Source organism: Calcarisporiella thermophila (genome assembly GCF_041956535.1).
Source record: "Calcarisporiella thermophila strain CBS 279.70 unplaced genomic scaffold VTP21scaffold_3, whole genome shotgun sequence".
Classification (NCBI taxonomy): domain Eukaryota; kingdom Fungi; phylum Calcarisporiellomycota; class Calcarisporiellomycetes; order Calcarisporiellales; family Calcarisporiellaceae; genus Calcarisporiella; species Calcarisporiella thermophila.
The window spans coordinates 75,927-94,017 of record NW_027192193.1 but is presented as its reverse complement, the minus strand read 5'-3'; the positions used below and the strand labels follow the sequence as shown (position 1 = coordinate 94,017).

Genomic DNA, 18,091 nt, shown 5'->3' with positions numbered 1-18,091 from the left:
ACGTTATTTATTGTCTTCTTTTGCGTGTACAGAACCCTTCCACGTCATATCAACCTCTTTTCTAACACTGTCACATAAATCCACCGCCCCCATATGTTTTTATTTTGAAAATATATTTGATGTAAAGAATGATATTTGGCAGTGGTATCTAACTGAGGAGATGTCCCCTCAAAGTAAAGTGAAAAAACGCAATAAGTCGGATACTAAATTTATCCAAGATTGCGCTTCCATTGCATTTTCCTCCCACATATTTAGTGGGCGACTTTGCGGAAGTTGACTATCAAAATCTAATATATCTGTGTAGCTCACTTTTCTCACCTTTTTTGATACCTCGAGATTCGCAATAAGTGCTAATCTCTGTTGTACTGTTGCCTTAGAACGGAGTCGACCCTGTTGGCCTACTCGCCCGCTTAGCCACGGGTACTCGGTAGTGCACAAAGGAGGAAAGATAGCTCGTGAGATATGAAAAAATGTGCTTCTTGTAGCTTCACAAAAGGCCGCTCTTTATTGACCATTGGGTGTGAATTCGTCATAGACAATCAAAGCGGTATGATAGGATATGGTATGATTGGATTTTCGGTCAGCCTGGGGAGGAGAGACGGAGGGTGTGAAAGGGGAGAGTGACCTAATTATCTGTGGCAAGTGCCGGGAACAAAGGGAAAGAGAATTGGGGATAGCCAGATATTGCAATGCCAGCCAGTGGGAGTCAACACCGGACAATGCGGAAGCGGCTGTGGCATTTGAGGATAACCTAACCTGTGATCATTGGACAATTTAGACGCATTGAACCTTTTAATTGAACACTAATGGGGGAAGTGAGCGAGAGGCTCTTTTCGGGGGAGAATTGGAGTAAGGTTTTTCCTCGATTTTAGGGTTCTTTTGATATCGACAGCAATTCACACGGAGTCGAAAGGGGCTCTTTAGGAGCAGAAGACAAGACTAGAACATCCCCTAGCAAACGGGCGCAGCGACGGGCTTGAGGGTGCAGGAGAGAGCAGAAAAAAAACAAAAGGTAACGTGTAATGAGCATTGCATAAGTGGGGAAATGGCTGAGGAAGGAGGAGGAAGGCGAGAGTGGGGTTAAGGTTAATTGGTGGATTCGGCGCTTACGTCGTCGCATTGTTATTAATGCTACGACTGAGTTTTTTCCACACGGTTGCAGTCATGGACAATGCAATCCCCTCTAGGAGGGAAGCCAAAGCAAAATGGTTATCGAGGCAAGAGCGGCGACGGTAACAGGGAACACCTCATCTCCCTATCGAGCTGGCTGGTCCTCCATTAGCATCATAGGTGCACAATAATGACGAAGCAGGCCCAGCCTTGCCATATGGTTCTACAAAGGCGTTAGCGTCTGTGCTTAAACCATGTGAGAGGCCATATGAACACGGTTGAGGAAATAATCTCCGCAATGCTTTGTAAATGTGTATCCTTCGCCCTAATTAAGAAATTGAGCCTCTCATTTGCTTTTGCCAAAACTGCCCAAACCTCCTCTCCGAGATCTTCAATTTCAATGTCCTTTCACAAAACCACGCGGAACCTTTTGGACTTTGATTTTTTTCCAGGAAACTTAAACTCTTGTGAGAAATTTTTTTTATTTCTCGTGAAACCGTTTTTCTCCTCTCCTTTTATAATCGAAGGGGGTGAGAAGTTTTCGCCCTGAATTCTTTTCTGCCTTTTCATTCCCGACTTTCGTCCCCTTGACCTCCTCGAGCAGCAGCCTTAAGATGCTCGCCAAGTTGGCTCTCATCCTTGGGCTCGGCGTCCTCTCGGCCGTGGCCCAGAACCCGCCCGCCCCCTCCACCGAAAGGGTCATCCTTCCGCAAAACGTTAAACCAACCCATTATGACCTGACCATCACCCCGAATCTAGCTGCCTTCACATACGAGGGCGACATCACGACTCAGTGAGTATCGGCCTGTTTGGAGCCTGGAAACTTCAGCAGACACTGACTCTTTCTTGCCTATTCTCACAGTTTGATTGTCCAGCAGGATGGGGCCAACATCACCTTCAATGATATCGGCCACAAGGTTCTTAGCGCCACTGTGCGTCTTCCTGACAAGGAACACGCCATCCCCGAGTCTGGCGTGATCTATGATATCGAGGGCCAGCGCATCACCGTCGTGGTTCCCGAACCACTCAAGGCAAATACCACCGCTCTTCTTAATGTCCGCTTCAGCGGCAACATCAGCGAAGGACTCAGCGGCTTCTACCGCAGCAAGTATACCGTCGGAAACGAGACCCGCTACATGGCAAGCACAGATTTTGAGCCCGCAGATGCTAGACGCGCATTCCCGTCCTGGGATGAGGTAGGTGATCATGCCCCCTCCTCCTTCCGTCCAAATACTGATCGGATAATTTTTTTGTTTATCCTCTAGCCCAACCTGAAAGCTACTTATAACATCACTCTCGTGGTGCCTCAAGATAAGGTCGCCCTCTCCAACATGAATGTATTGGAGGAGACCAACATTGATGGCGGGCTGAAACGGGTACGATTTGCCCAATCCGTACCTATTAGTACCTACGTAAGACACTGTTTCACCTGATCATGGTGTGATCCCTTTGCATCTAACTGAAAATTTTATTCCCCTATTTCTCTTCATCGTGCAGCTGGTTGCTTTCGCCGTTGGAGAGTTCGAATACATCGAGGCCAAAACCACCGGCGAAAATAATGGTGGGAAACCGGTGCTCTGCCGTGTCTACACTACTCCCGGCAATAAGGAACTCGGAAAGTTTGCTTTGGATGTCGCCACTCGCGTCTTAGAATACTACGCCAAGACCTTTAAGCAACCCTACCCTCTCCCCAAACTGGATATGCTTGCGGTGCCGGACTTCTCTAGCGGTGCCATGGAGAACTGGGGATTGGTTACTTACAGAGCCTCGCGACTTTATTACGATGAGAAATCGTCGAGCGCTAGCCAGAAGTTGGGTGTGGCAAGCGTGGTGGCCCACGAGCTGGCCCATCAATGGACGGGTAACCTCGTTACAATGGACTGGTGGAATGGTAAGTAGTAGGCTGATTATTCGGTGTTCGGAATGCAGGTTGCTCAATATACCCCACTCTCCCCCCTTGAATGCAGATCTCTGGCTCAACGAAGGATTCGCCACTTGGATCGCTGCTCTGGCCGTGGACACCCTCTTCCCCGAATGGAACCATTGGACCTACTTCGTTGCCGATGAAGTCGAGAGTGGTCTCATTCTAGATGCTCTGCGCTCCTCCCACCCCATCGAGGCTAACGTGCGCGCTGCTGCAGACGCCGTCCAGATCTTTGATGACATTTCTTACAGCAAGGGCTCTAGTGTGATCCGCATGGCCGACTCTTATCTGACTCAAGAGGTGTTCCTCAAGGGTGTGAGTGCTTATCTTGACAAGCACAAGTTCGGAAATGCAAAGACTTCGGTAAGCATACTCGATTGTAGGACGGATGAAAGTTCTGGCTCACTCATCTTTTCTTATCCCGTGCTTTCGCTCCATCTTAATAGGATCTCTGGGCCACTCTCGGTGAGATATCTGGCATCGATGTCAATAAGTTCATGTCGCCTTGGACTAAGGTGGTTGGTTTCCCCTTGATTACCGTGGACCAACCCGAACCGGGTAAAATCCATGTCAAACAGAATCGCTTTATCGCCTCTGGAGACGCGAAGCCCGAGGAAGATACCACCATTTGGCCCGTTCCGCTCTTCGTCTACAGCCCTGACGCGGGAGAGAATGCCACCCCCAATAACCTTACGCTCACTGAGCGTGAGGGCACTTTCGAAGTCAAGGGTAACATCATCAAACTCAACCATGATTTCGATGGAGTATATCGTGTCAAGTACTCCACCGATTTGCTCAACAAGATTATTGAGGCCGTTAAGAAGGGCGGTGTGTTCAACGACACTGACCGATTGAACCTTATCACCGATGCCGTGCACCTTGCCAAGGCTGGATACGACAAGACCAGCAACTATCTCAGTCTTGTGCAGGCTTATCAGAATGAACAGAACCCCATTGTACTTGGAGAGGTGGCCACGGGGCTGGCTTCATTCCGAGCCGCGTGGTCCGAACAGCCGCAGGAGGCTCGGGCTGGACTGTTGGACATCCAACGCAAAGTGTTCGCCAATCTGGCGAAGCAGGTTGGGTGGGATTTCGCTGATGGCGAGGACTACATTACCGTGACGAGGCGTACAAATGTCTTGGCGGCTGCTGCGCGTGCCAACGACACTGATGTGGTGAATGAAGCCAAGGCTCGCTTCAACAGCTTTGTGCAGGGTAATGCCTCCGCGCTCAACCCCAACGTGCGGCAATTCGTGTACGAGGTTGTGGTTGCGACAGGCGGTGTTGCCGAGTATGAGGCTGTATTGAAGCTCTACCGCGAAAGCCCCCTGATCGACCAGAAACTGCTTGCCCTCCGTGCCCTTGGCTATGCCAAGCAGCCCGAGCTTATCCAGCGCACCCTGAATCTGAGTCTTAGCAGTGAGGTACGTAACCAGGACATCAACACTCCCTTCGCCGCTCTTGGAAACAATCCCGAGGCTCGCCCTGCTCTTTGGGCTTTCATTAAGGAGAACTGGAAGACGCTCCTCGACCGTTACCAGGGCACCACCAACTTGCTTGGCAACATCATCAAAAGCAGCGTGGGTAATTTCGCCTCACAAGCTGCCCTCGACGATGCCGAGGCCTTTTTCAAGCAACAGCAAGATACTAGCAGCTACACCCGCCATCTGCAGCAGGCCATAGAGAGTGCTCGCGTGCGTATTGGTTGGGTCACTCGCGACGCCCAAGATGTTGCCAACTGGCTCAAATCGAATCCTAACTAATTCGATTTCCCCCTATGCAATCGCAGAGATTTCCTATGTGGATGTTATTTATTACCTTCTAGTTATCCCATATGCTCTCTCTATCCGCTGTATTTTTTATTTTCCTCCTATTCCGCTTGCGTCAAGCAAAAGTTGTTTTTTTATTTTCCTCTTTTATCTTTAGTGTAGTTGCCGATGCCATTTAATATTCTTAAAATTTTAAAGATAAGCTAAATATTAGACTCTCTTTTGCTGATACCATTATACTCTATCGCTACTACCTCTCCTTCTCAGGATGACATTCCGTTATGGACACCAAATATTGACGTGCAATTCTATCTTACATAAAAAGGCATTTCTAATATTGAACAATTTCAATTCTAAGTAATAGTAGGATTTTCACATCTCGAGGCTGTCCCCCCCTCCCTCGGATTATGTCCGTTCTGCGGTAGGGATTATTGATCCAAAGATGTAGTATACTATAATAGACATTGGAGTATACCGTAGTATACATGGAGTACCAAGGATGCGTTTGGCTTAGTACATAACTATCCGTGCTATATGTTCTTGCCCATTGAGATGGGAGTCCCCCTCTGATTCGGCCGTACTATGTATTGGGAAATCTTTCCAAGATCGGCAGTATCCAATCGGTCCCCTATGTCCCTAGAGGAAGTTTTCTATTTCTCCTTCAATCATCCGTTGGTCATATTTCGGAGCCAGTCGTAAATGAAATCAGATCAAATGCTGTAAATTTGACCGATTGTATAATCCCATCGACCAGATAGTAATAGAAATAAAATAAACTTGATTGACCCGCTCAACTAAGCAAACTAACCTGCTTTCGACCATCTCCCATGTGAATGGCCTGCATGTTTGTAGGGAGCGCACCTGTATCTTGCTTATTAAATCTTCCCCTGATCCCTCTCTCAGTTTCCCTTTAGCCTTTTCGTACAACCTCGCTTAAAGTTTTTCACAGAGAAGGAAGCGCGGGAAACTAGGCCATCGTCTTGTATAAACGTGAGCCTGTGCAGACGCTCACCGAGTTTTCCATTCCCCTTCTCTCAACTTGATGCGCGTGGTCCTCTAATCAGATTTGTTGCTAGTAATGTCAAAAGCTCTATGCCTGCTGTTGTTTGCAGTTATTTGTGCTGTTCTCAGCTTCCATGCCGTCATGGCTCACCCGTACAAACGACATCCTGATTCTCCTGACTCTGAAGTTCATACCAACTCGACTGGGCCATTAAAACTGCCCAATGCGCGTCCTCCACGAGGTAAGCGAAAATTTAGCAGCGACGCGATTGAAAAAGTAATTGCGAACATGACCAAGCGAATGGCGGATAAGGATCTTGCCATGATGTTCCAGAACTGCTTTCCGAATACCTTAGGTGAATATAGAGAATATAAATTTTGACAGAGGAGGAATTTTGAGGACACTATCTTGTTTCTGATATCCTTTCATCGATAGACACTACAATTGCATGGCACAAGGACAGTGGAAATGTGCCGCTTACTTTTGTTATCACAGGAGGTAAATAGAGTATACATTGGTTGTTCCTTATTTCAGTGTGGAAATATTACCCCATTTTCTTTTTCACCTCGATAGATATCCCTGCCATGTGGTTACGCGACTCCACTAACCAGGTATGGGTTTATGGCAAGCGCTACAAGGCTTAGAGAGGTCTTACTCTTCATTGTTTCTCCAATAGGTACTCCCGTATATCCCCTATGCCCCGGAAGATCCTGCGCTACAGCGTTTAATTCTTGGGGTCATTAACATGCAAGCCGAGCAAATCCTTTCATACCCATATGGAAACGCCTTCCGTCCCCCCAAGGAAGCCCAAATTAAGTTTCAAACGAACAAATGGGCCCAGTCCGATCAAGTCTATCCCCCTTATGACGCTTCCGTGGTATGGGAGGCTAAGTACGAGCTCGATAGCCTTGCCTCGTTCCTACGTCTTTCATATCGCTACTTCAATGCTACGGGCGACGCGTCATTCACGAAGAATCCCAAATGGCTTGAGGCCGCAAAGCTAGTCGTGATGACAATGAGGGTACAGCAGAAGGGGACTTTTGAGGAATTGAACCACTCTGCATACAATTTTACGCGTCTTACTCGAACCACAACGGAAACACTCTCGTTGAATGGAATCGGAAATCCCGTTAGTCAATGCGGCCTAATTAAATCGCACTTCCGGCCTTCGGACGACAGCTCGATCTTTCCGTTCCTTATCCCGGCGAACGCAATGGCTGCAGTAGGCTTGGATCAGCTTGCCGAAATACTCAATGCTAAAGATCTGGCTCAAGAGCTTTCAAAAGATGCTCGTGAGCTCTCAAAGCAGGTGCGAAAGGCAATCGATAAATATGGCATTGTGACCCACCCAGAATTTGGGCGCATGTATGCTTACGAAGTTGATGGCTATGGCTCACACCTCTTGATGGACGATGCCAACATACCATCGCTGCTTTCGCTTCCTTCACTTGGATTTGTCAAGAAGGACGACCCAGTATACCTAACGACCCGTCGATTCATTCTTTCAAACTGGAATCCTTATTACGCGAGAGGTAAATACCCCGGGATCGGCTCACCCCATACGGGGCTACAGCGGCCCTGGCCACTCGCCTTCGCCATGCAGGCACTAACGTCGACCAGCGATGAAGAGATCAAAAGGATGTTAAGAACGTTGCGGGACACGACCGGCGGTACTGGCCTTATGCATGAATCCTTCGATGTCGACAACCCCTCGGACTTCTCGCGAGACTGGTTTGCATGGGCGAATACAGTTTTCGGAGAGCTGTTGTTGGAGGTGGCTAATGAACGGCCTCACCTCTTGTTCCCGAATGATACCGAAGAGAAGGACAACAGTAATGAGAGAGAGAAGAGCGAGGAGCCGGACAATAGCTCTTAATTATAACTAAATGATGGTCCTTATGTGATATCTAATGTTAGAAATTGCCCTGAAATAATGTAATATGATTGCTTAAAAAATGAAAATTTGGTTATTTGTTATTTTTCTTGTGCTTCAGGATCGTAGTGAGGAAAAGCGTCCAATAAATATCCAAGAATTGCTTTATTTGTATTAATTGCGAGGGTAATGGATTATGAGGAAACTTTTGCTACTTTGATTCGCTTCCGGGAAGAGGATTCGCTTGCCGCCGCTTTCTTCCCTTCCTTCCGATAGTACTCTCTTCGTCGCTCCTTGTCTTTTTCTGCGGAATCGGCATCGAGCTTCGCCTTCTTGCGCAGATATTCTCCGCGCTTCTCTTCTTGCTTCAACTTGCGTTTTCGTATCTTCTCGTGCTTCAGCGTGTTGAGTTGTTGCATCAGAGTGTAGATCTTGCGCTCTCCCGGTTCGAGCACTACTGCACGCTTCTGCAGGTAGCCCTTGGTTGTGCGTTTGCCAGTGATCTTGGGTTTAGAGGCGAACGGCAGCTCGGATTGCAGAGACTTGGGAATACGTAGGGAGTTGAATCGACGCGTTTTACGTTCGATAGGCTAAGAAAGCAATTGGAAGGAAGCAGCGAGGCAAAGGAGAGAGGTGTAAACACTTGGGTATGGAGAAATGGTTGGAGAATAGCACTTACTCTATAAGTTGAGTCTGGATTTTGTGGTGCACGTAATCCCTGCTCACGACGCACTTGTGATGTGAGGCGCATTCCTAGCCATGAGTTTTTATCTGCGAGCAGAAGAGAGGTAACGGGGTTGTAGAATTTGCGAGGCTTGATGGGATACCATGCACGCAAAAATACAATGTCGCTCTTGAGGATTTTATCCTCGAACGTAGCACGGAAGTGACCCTCGGGTTTCTAGATGCAATGGTTGGTATTAAATATTTTAGCTTGAGGGGGAGGGGAAGAAGAGGTTTTCAAATAGAATACTTACAGCCAAGGGCTTCTTCACTTGTCCACGAATTCCTGACACGGTGCGTATTCCTGCACCTTCGAACTTTGTCACTTCAAGGGCAGAGTTGAACATGTCTCTGATGAATGCAGTATGCTTGTAGATCTTGTAAGGTGTTCCCGTGAGCTTAAGCTTCTTCACGATTTCCACAGACTGATTGATGTCTAGCACGACACCAGTGGCGCTAATGCGGAAAGCAGCGTTGGAATTCTCAGTAACTGATTGAACTGCGCAGACACCTGTATTTGGCGCGTGGATGGGTCCTATTCCATTGAAGAGGTCACAAAAGGATCAAATTTGGTCAGTGAGAAGAGCTAGATCTTACCATAGAATGTGGCAAGGCAGTGCATATGTTCTGGGGTATATTTAAGCATACGATTGCGAGTACCATCATTAAGGGAGTAAATAGGAATGGACTGGAAGCGGCGCCATCCAATAGAGAAGATAAGAGGGTCATTTGTTTTAAGAATTTTGCGGTGCCAACGGTGCCGCTTGATTCGGACCTAGTTCAAAGAGGGAGTTAATATCAAGAAATAATACAGTGAGCTAAATGGATTTAGTTACCTGTACAAAGCCAAAGTTTTCCTCTGTGTGCAGCAACCCTCCAACAATGACTGGGTAGTGGGGGTTGAAATTCTGTACGAATTCGCATGGCATGTTCTTTAGTAAGACACGAACATACGAGCCCGCCCTAAACCCTTCAACACGAGCACGCACGCTTGGGTCATCGTCCTCAAATTCCTCGCGGTTGATCTGCAACTGCTGTGCAATTTTATCCTTCTCCTCTTCGTAAAAGTCCTGTTTTGGGCCCTCATTATCCCCGTCATACTCGGCGTCAAATTTACGTTTGAGTTCTTCTTTCTTCTTCTCGAGTGCTTCGCGCTCTAGCTCCTCTGCAGATTTTTCCTCTTGATTGCCGTTGGGCGCGGCGCCGGTTTCGCCAGCTTCAAGGTCCTCAAAATCACCGTACACCTCATCCTCTTCTTCTTCATTTGCGGCGGATTGCTCGTTGCCTTCTCCGTTCACCTCGTCCCCATCCAGGGATCCAGTGATGAATCGATTGCGGATCGACTCAAGCGCTTCCTCGTCATCCCAGTCATCGAGATCTTCATAATGTAGTGCAGCTTTGTTGGAATCGATGGCGCTGTCGGATTTGGATATTTGACTTTGGTCGGAGCGTTTTATTTCAAAGAATTCTTCATCATCGCTGCCTTGCTCCTCGCTAGCTTCTCCATCGACGTCTTGAGATTCTTCTTCTTGATCGATATCTCCCTTTGCGATCTGCTCAGGCGTTAAATCGGTCCGGTCATAGATAAGCTGCATGATATTGACGCGTCTCTTGGAATAAAACATTTGTTGAGCCCGCTCGGCCAAGTTAGATTTCCATCGCAACTCTCCGCCGTCCTCAACAACATCATCATCATCACTTAAATCACCAAGGTCACTGTCGCTCTCAGCATACACAATCTGCTCCTCTTTTTGCTCACCGTCGCTTGCATCGCTATCTTTATCGTCAAAGTGTCGGACTTCGTAACGGCTGAATGCTCTTCGCCTGTCAGACTTTTCACCCTCCCCTTCGTCTTCACCACTCTCCACCTCTTCATCATCCTCAAACTCCTCTTCCTCAGACTGGTCTTCTTCTCCTTGCTCTTCATCATCATCATCGTCGTCTTCTTCATCTTCTTCTCCAGCAAACATAGCCTTCCGCCTACGGCGTCCATTGATATCCGTGACGATTTTTTCGTAGGCTCCGTGATTTGGCATACTCGAATCCTCTTCCTCGTTATCTAAATCTTCTGCACGCATAGTGGTATTGCTGAAGATGGGCAGTTCGCTTTCATTTAATTGAGCTGCAAGGGTGTCTGGGGCGTCTTGTAGGTCGATGACCATTTTTTCGCCCGGACCTTGGTGAACTTCATCTTCTTTAAGAAAAAATAGGGATTATGTAAGATGTTTGAATATCGTTCAGTGCGGTTAAGTGAAAAAAAAAAATACCTTCATCTCCATCCTCAGCCTCCGCTCCTGCCTTCTTTGTAAAGCTTCCTGGTACATTAATATACACTGCATCTTTATCGTACATGATACCTCCTACATCGCTCATGGGTGCAAAAATTAACTTTTGTTTTTCGCTCAAACTCCTCCGAACTTTATCGGGCAGTGGACACGGGTCGGTGAGGACACTTAATTCTTCTATATAGGCATCACCTGCCCCTGGAATATGCACCTTTCCACCCTGTTTCATGTTTGTCCCCCGCAAATAGCCGTACAGAGTGACCGTTCGATCCATTTTCGGGTCCTTTCTTACCGCCTCGGGGTCGGTCAGATCCTCCATGCGGTCAGCGAGCATATAGGAATGGGTATTGCGCCAAATTAGCGGGCGGAATTTCATCACAGATATGAACCGCGACAAATTGTGAACTTCCTGATTAGGATAGCGACCATTGATGACTCCGGAGAGATAGAAGAGTTTTGCACCCTGATAGATTTCGGTCCAAAAACGATGTTTTAACCGCTTCTTGGTGTTTCGTAGAGTTTTTGTTTTTTTGATATGGTCGAGATGAGTGAGGACGCCCATGATGCGAGGAAACCCGTGTACCTGCAGAATGTTAAGGAACTCAAAGGTTTCCTATATGTCGCAAAATAGCCGTTAGTCCCTGATTCGGCAAACGCAAAAACCCGTAATAGCTTATCGCCAAAAAAACAAAGAATATTACCATTTCGAAGCCAAAACTAGCGTCGATTAACAACAATACCAAGTCAGCAATTTTAGCTACATCGATCATGGCGTTGAGATCATTTGCACACTCAATGAATGTTAGTCGGCGCTTCTTTCCACTGACAACCGTAATCGGGCCCTTGATCTCCGAGAGACTGTGCTTTGTAAATCTCTTTACAAGCGATTTAATTAGGGTCGTCTTTCCAGTCTACATGGATGGGCAAACAGAATGTATCAAGGTTAGTAACACATTCAATCGGGCTAGTAATTCCGAGCACGAAAGAATACTGACTCCAGGTGGGCCTACAACGGCTACAACGATAGGAGGTGGCTCGATGGGGGTTCTGTCTACGAGAGGAACATGTAATTTCTTCTCATTTAGATCGAGTTTACGTCGTACGGCCTTGTCGGCCTTTCTTCCCTTGAAGGGGGCAAATGCCTGTGATCATATGGGCAATTAGCATAACTTAGCCTTATAAAAAGACAATTTCATTCTCATTCCGATAAGCTTTACCTTGGGATTCTTTTCATTATTCTGCTTATTCTGCTTATTGTTCTTTTTATCCGCCTTGCTTCCTGCTTGCCGCGGCCGATGGGCCTTATTCTCCTTCGCCTCCATTGAGTCTCGAGACAATAAGTTCTTCGGAGCGGACTACTTTCTCAGTGTATTGTAAACATATTAGTGGCTTTGCTCGTTTTGCAGTCACAACGGTTATCCAGAGCTATCTCATCAGAGATCCATTTCATAATTAATTCTAGGGGTTGAATCTCCAAGCAACGCCCTTTTTTTTTATTGAAAATCGACTTAATAATGGAGGCAAGCAAAATTCGCGAAGGTGCTCAGTTCATGGCTGATGGAGATAAAGCGTGCGTATCCGCTGACTATGCTAGTTTATTACTGTTATTGTGATGTCTTTCCACCTATTAGCTCCACGAAGAGCTGGTTCAAGAAGCCGGATTGGGACATCGCTGGCCAATACTACGAGAAAGCTGGGACATGCTTTAAGGCAGCACGATCATATGAACAGGCCGTTACTGCGTATACAAAGGCGTCCGAAGCATTATTGAAAGCCGATGCGTAAATATTGCCACTCGATCTTTCGTCTAATCTTTTGCATCGTCTCACCTATATGGGTCTTTTGGGCAGGGTTTACATGGCCGCAAGAGCACTTGAGTCCGCTGCTCAAATAATTGCCCAGCAGATGCGGCAGCCCGAGAGAGCAGCAGAATGCTACAAGAAAGCTAGTGATCTATACCAAGCTCATATGTCCGCGGATAGAGCCGCTGTAATGCTTGAGCGAGCCGGGAAGTGTCTGGAGCCGGTCAATATCGATGCTGCTTTGGAATATTACGTGGCCTCTTGCGGATTATATGAGTCAGAAGATCGAGGGAGAATGGCCCTAGATACTTTTAAGCAGACAATCTCGCTCATGATTCGACACAAGCGGTAAGATATTTTAATCTTTGGAGAGAGTCAAAATCTAATAATAATCCGCTTAAAGTTTTGAGCAAGCTGTCGAAATGCTCCAGCGCCAATGCAAAATTCTTTCCACAATGACCGGCAAGAGCTTTTTGCATAAATCCTTCTTAACAATAGTGATTGTTCTTCTGGCTTTGGGCGATGAGGTTGAAGCTGGTCGACAGTTTGAAGCGTGCATGTAAGTATTTACTTCTGAATTGCTTGAAGGAAGTCTCTAATCCACGGGTCTGTATGATCTCTTAGTGGACAAGATCCTGGTTTCCTAGGCTCCGACGAGGCTGCCACAGCACAAGCACTTCTTGAGGCTTTCGAGCAGAATGACCAGGAAATTCTCAACGCAACAATTCGCAAGCCAAGTGTCAATTTTCTCGATGCGGAGGTGACTCGACTAGTCCACTCTCTGCGGATTCCTGGAGATATGCTGAGCGGGGGAGGCGAGGGTGGACTCGCACCACCCGGAAATGCTCCTCCTCCGGCTTATTCTGCGGGCAATTATGCTAGAAGTGATTATCCGCGAGATAATAAGGTGCCTTTCCAACCTGTAGGATCTGCACACCGCTACGATGAAAAGCCAAAGGCGCCTGCTTCTCAGGTGCATGCGTACACCCCACCTGCGCCGCCCAACACACAAAATGAAAAATGGCAAGGGTCCCAGACTCAATGGCAACCTTCTACACCATCGAAATATCCACTGCCCTCTGGTGGTCAGGCCCCAGCCATCGAGCAATCAAGTTCAAGTCCTTATGAGGATACAAAACCTCTGCCGCCAATTTATGGTCAAGCCTACTCACCAGACGCTCCTGAACCGGCTCCACCCACGAAATCTAATGCTGGTGTAGAGCCATTACAGGAGGCATCGGATTATGACTTCAATGAACACTTTTCGTCGCTCGGGATCAAGAAACATCCTCATGAAGCTTATTCGTCTCCTGTGCAACCCCCTCCAACAAGTTCACCCTCTAGGCCTCAACCACCTCAGCATGAAGATGACGATGACTTATTGTAGCCTTTATTTTTGTTGTCCTTTGGAGAAATCTGCTGTTTCTCTTCTATTTCCTGTTTCCGATTCTTCCTTTTTGTAATATTTATATATATATGCATCCTTTTTTTTTCCCCATTAATTTCTTATGTTTATTACTTTATTATAAACATAGAAACTCTAAAGAAATTAATTTGCTCTATTGAAACTTGGAATATTACATTAGAGTTGAACGCTTTCCAATCTCTTTCACCCCTTCACCGGTTGGCATCTCTCCATTCCGTCCACTGACAAATTCCCGATAGATGGCGTCAAGGCGCTGATGCTCTTGAGGGGTGATGCTTGGACGAGTTGCCGCCAGGGATTTTTCCAGGTGTTGTTCGGTGATCACGGCCTAAAGGGGAATTGTGAGGAAATAAGAAGATAGACGAGCCACAAAATGAGCAGCTTACCGTTTTTTTCTGTAGGTCCGCAATAGGATTGGAAGTAGTGGTTGTGTCCGTATGGTTGCGACTTAGCCCCTTACGGATGAGGCCAAGCTACCCGAAATTAAACACGTCAACAAAACAGGCGATTGACTATAACATGTAGGCTATTGGATACAAACCCGACGCGAGATTAACCCCCGTTCCGCCACCGTGATGTTCTGGCTCTTCACACCCTCTCCCTCGATGCTTTCGAAGGCGGTAAATGCCATTTCTTCCTCCTCTCCTTCCAGCTTTCGCGTTCGGCTTAGACTCTCGGCGCTTACACAATCATGTATTGCCTCCAAGTATGCGTTGTACAGAAAGGCCTGTAGATCGGCTCCAGTAAATCCTTCCGAACGACGAGAGTAGTTCCGTAAATCAATCGACTTATCAAGGCTCATTTTGGATGCGAGACAGGAGAGAATTTCGTAGCGATCCTCCTCGGTTGGAATCCCGCAAAGAAGTGCCTTGTCAAGGCGTCCAGGCCGCAACAGGGCAGGATCTATTAGATCCGGGCGGCTAGGAAAATTGAGAAGCAATTGAGCATGCGAAATAGAATGCATTCATAGGGGTTCTTTTGATTACCTGGTTGCAGCTAGTACGTATACCCCCTCCAATCCTTCAGCTCCGTCCATTTGGGTCAGCATCTGATTCACCACCCGATCTGTCACTCCAGTACTATCATGCCCTCTCTTAGTGGCGACCGAGTCGAATTCATCGAAGAAAAGCACACAAGGCTTCGCGGCTTGAGCACGCTCAAAGAGATCTCTAACGGACTTCTCACTCGCTCCAATATACTTGTTCAGCAACTCGGGTCCTTTGACACTTATAAAATTGAGGCCGCATTCCTTAGCCACTGCGGAGGCAAGGAGCGTTTTGCCGCAACCCGGGAAACCATAGAGTAGCAAACTTGAATAGAGGGCAAAAGGGCGTGTTAATTGACCCCAGCCTGTATTTCGAACTATAGCACTCTTACCCTGAGCGAAGCCGCAGTGGGCACTTTGCAAAAATAGGTGCATATTTGGTTGGCCATTCTAAGGTTTCTAGCAGCACACGCTTTGTTTCCCTGAGCCCACCGATATCCGTCCAACTCACGCTAGAGCTTTGCAACTTAACCCCACGTAGCGAACTCGGCACAAAGCCATCACGCGCTCTGTTGAAATCCTCCTGCTTTAGCAGTAGCTTGGAATCTTTACCTACGCTCCCCTCCATTTTCTCTCTTAATTGTCTGACGGCGCCTTCATGCACAGCTCGCTCTACAAGGGCTCGCAAGTCTGCTGCAAGAAACCCTTCGCATTCTCCCGCGACGCTGAGTAAATCTAGGGCACTCACGCTTTCCCGAAGCACTTCAGCTCCACTTCTCATGATGTGGTCCAATACCTGTTTCCGCTCATTTTTCGTCGGTGGGTTCAAATGAACCACCTCTGAAAATACATGACTAGCCACAAGAATGGGGTGCACGTTTGCTTGCCCTTGTGCTGTTGCCATCAGGCTTATCTTCGGATGAGCACGTAGCATTTTTGTAGCAATTTGGATAAAACATTCTGCTATCTGCCGAGCACGAAACGAGTCAACATGCTCCTGCTCCGCAGGCGCGAGGCGATCAAGATCATCGAAGAAGAGTATAGCTGGGGCGTGCCATGCAGCATCATCGAACCATTGCTGGAGCTTTTCACGAATAGTAGGCACTCTGTCTTCGGTTATCTCGGAGCAATTAATCTCCAGAAAATCTGTAATAAAACGATTCTTTAGGATTTGTTGAGTCAAAAAGCAAAAAATAAAGCGTTTTACATGAGAGTGTTTCTGTGTCTTGTGCGAGCTCCTTTCCCAAAACTTTGGCAATGCTTGTCTTGCCGGAACCGTGTCCTCCACAGAGTAAAAGCCCGCCCATCCCTACAAATTGAGGTTTGCATTCAATATCTTTGTTCAAGCCTCTTAGCGCAACCGATTTACCAGGTGTCTTGAGTGCATTGCGGATGGCAGTCCGGGATAGCGAGCATCGCAAATAATGTTTGTACTTATCTATCAGAGAGTCGACCCCCCCAAGTTTCTCGCGGTCAGCTTCCAACCACCTAAAATTGTGACAATGTTCAAGCAAACTATCTAGGATATTCGAGCATATTAGTCCTTACTTTGCCCTCACTTCTTCCGATTCTTTGGCGACAATCTCGCCGACCCCTATCTTCAACGACAAAACCTGCTGCTTCCCCAAAGCTGCATAGATTTCCTCCGAATCCGCTTGCTTTTTTTCCGAACCCTCCTTGGGGTCTAAACGTAGTATGATCTTATCTGCCTCGTTGAGTCCATCCATATTATGATTAGTGTTGAATCCTCCCGGATTTAATCGCACCACCATGCCATTGGTAAGTAATAGAGGCTGCCTGTCACCCATCTCTGCGGAAACAGTTCGGACCCACTCTTTAAATAATTCTACGAGCATGTTTGTCTTGCTCTGTTTCGCCTGGTTAGGGTTCAAGCCAAGTTTTATGGCCGCAGGCCCTGTGTTAGCCTGCACTGGGAGAAGAGTCAACTGTGAAATGACAGTAGGGGATTTGGGTGCAGCCAAACGAACAAAGCCAAATGGTTCGATTTCCAGTAGTTTTCGCATCCATTCGTTCAAATGCACATGCCCTAACGGAACTGAGGATGATGGTTTGGGTCGAACATAGAGATACTTTGCGAGTTTAGTATCTTGTTTTTCTAGGTCATCCTTGGCCGATTGCTGCATCTGTTGTTGCTGCTGTTGCTGCTGCTGTGATTGCAGCTGAGAAGAAGTGCTGGGTGGGGTTATATGCGAGATATGAAGAAGCGAGCTGTGTGGAAGCCGTGAAATGGTCTGAGGATGTACATAAATGGCGAAGAAGTCATCTTCAGCCGTTGTTGTAGACATTGGGAGCGCACGCAAGCAAATGGCTGCAGGGGCGAGGGTCGAAGATGGTTTAGTAGTGGAATTGACAATATCGTCCTCGGGAGGCTTTATGGAAGAAGGCAGATTTCGTAATTTGGGCGCGACTACCACCTCGGCGTCATTATTCAGCAAAACGCATGGGCTTTTGGGGTGAACCTCCGCTATCCGCGGTAGATTATAAAGATTTAGAGAATAGTAGAAATTTGAAAAATAAAGCACTGGAGAAACTCACCCACTCGAATCCGAATCAACGTCTTTCCGTGCAGCCAGATGGTGGCAATCTGCCCCGCGTATACAACTCTTATTTGCCTGAGCAGATTTTCTTCCAAATATCCAGCGTGCAATTCAATTATCTCCCAATCGTCTGCCGAGTAAGGTTCAACGTTCACCATAGATCCATCGGGAACATTTTTACAAAAGTCTACTTGGACCTGTCGAATGGATGTCAGAATTTATTTTCAGGATGTCACTAGCAGTTACGGAGAGCTACCTTTTCATTTGCACGTATCCCGAGCGACTGGCCAAATTGCGGATCAATCTCGATGATCTCACCAGATTGATTGATGTTGCCGAAAGCGCTGTGTGCTGTAGCAGCGCCTGACCATCCAACATACGCACGATGCTTCTCTGCATCCTCACCGATCCATGAAATTTCGAGGACGATCGTATGGGGATTCTAAAAAGAAGGGATCTGGTTCAAGAAAGGGCTGCAAAACAAATTCGCAAGGGGGAGGAGGATTTTACTCGGCCATGATCAAGAAGAGCTGAGGCCCATGAGGGAGGCAGATTGACAAAACATGAACGCAATGGAGTATATACTATGAATGCAGATCGTGGCATTGAATTGGTGGGCTCGGTCGCTTCTAA

At 47.2% G+C, this 18,091-nt stretch overlaps 5 protein-coding genes across 5 annotated transcripts; 3 read left to right on the top strand and 2 right to left on the bottom strand.

The window, feature by feature from the left end:
- Positions 1-1,724: 1,724 nt before the first annotated feature.
- Positions 1,725-4,797, top strand: VTP21DRAFT_6922 (uncharacterized protein; the record flags this gene model as incomplete). The annotated part of the gene is made up of 6 exons (XM_069397606.1): positions 1,725-1,903; positions 1,973-2,306; positions 2,376-2,522; positions 2,608-3,001; positions 3,078-3,397; positions 3,481-4,797. The coding sequence occupies 6 exons, from the start codon at positions 1,725-1,727 to the stop codon at positions 4,795-4,797; spliced, it is 2,691 nt and encodes an 896-aa protein (XP_069255149.1).
- A 1,084-nt stretch (positions 4,798-5,881) lies between these two features.
- Positions 5,882-7,682, top strand: VTP21DRAFT_6921 (uncharacterized protein; the record flags this gene model as incomplete). Its single annotated transcript, XM_069397605.1, has 4 exons — positions 5,882-6,161; positions 6,242-6,304; positions 6,380-6,417; positions 6,483-7,682. The coding sequence occupies 4 exons, from the start codon at positions 5,882-5,884 to the stop codon at positions 7,680-7,682; spliced, it is 1,581 nt and encodes a 526-aa protein (XP_069255148.1).
- A 191-nt stretch (positions 7,683-7,873) lies between these two features.
- Positions 7,874-12,009, bottom strand: VTP21DRAFT_6920 (uncharacterized protein; the record flags this gene model as incomplete). The annotated part of the gene is made up of 9 exons (XM_069397604.1): positions 7,874-8,269; positions 8,359-8,580; positions 8,657-8,937; positions 9,000-9,177; positions 9,239-10,596; positions 10,670-11,300; positions 11,389-11,598; positions 11,683-11,829; positions 11,905-12,009. The coding sequence occupies 9 exons, from the start codon at positions 12,007-12,009 to the stop codon at positions 7,874-7,876; spliced, it is 3,528 nt and encodes a 1,175-aa protein (XP_069255147.1).
- A 192-nt stretch (positions 12,010-12,201) lies between these two features.
- On the top strand, positions 12,202-13,876 carry VTP21DRAFT_6919 (uncharacterized protein; the record flags this gene model as incomplete). Its single annotated transcript, XM_069397602.1, has 5 exons — positions 12,202-12,257; positions 12,319-12,468; positions 12,538-12,837; positions 12,893-13,048; positions 13,114-13,876. 5 exons carry the CDS (start codon positions 12,202-12,204, stop codon positions 13,874-13,876), a joined length of 1,425 nt encoding a protein of 474 aa, XP_069255146.1.
- A 190-nt stretch (positions 13,877-14,066) lies between these two features.
- VTP21DRAFT_6918 (uncharacterized protein) lies at positions 14,067-18,064 on the bottom strand (the record flags this gene model as incomplete). The annotated part of the gene is made up of 11 exons (XM_069397601.1): positions 14,067-14,243; positions 14,302-14,388; positions 14,457-14,835; positions 14,902-15,225; positions 15,293-16,046; positions 16,108-16,209; positions 16,270-16,388; positions 16,449-17,385; positions 17,457-17,655; positions 17,715-17,900; positions 17,969-18,064. The coding sequence occupies 11 exons, from the start codon at positions 18,062-18,064 to the stop codon at positions 14,067-14,069; spliced, it is 3,360 nt and encodes a 1,119-aa protein (XP_069255145.1).
- Positions 18,065-18,091: the final 27 nt, after the last annotated feature.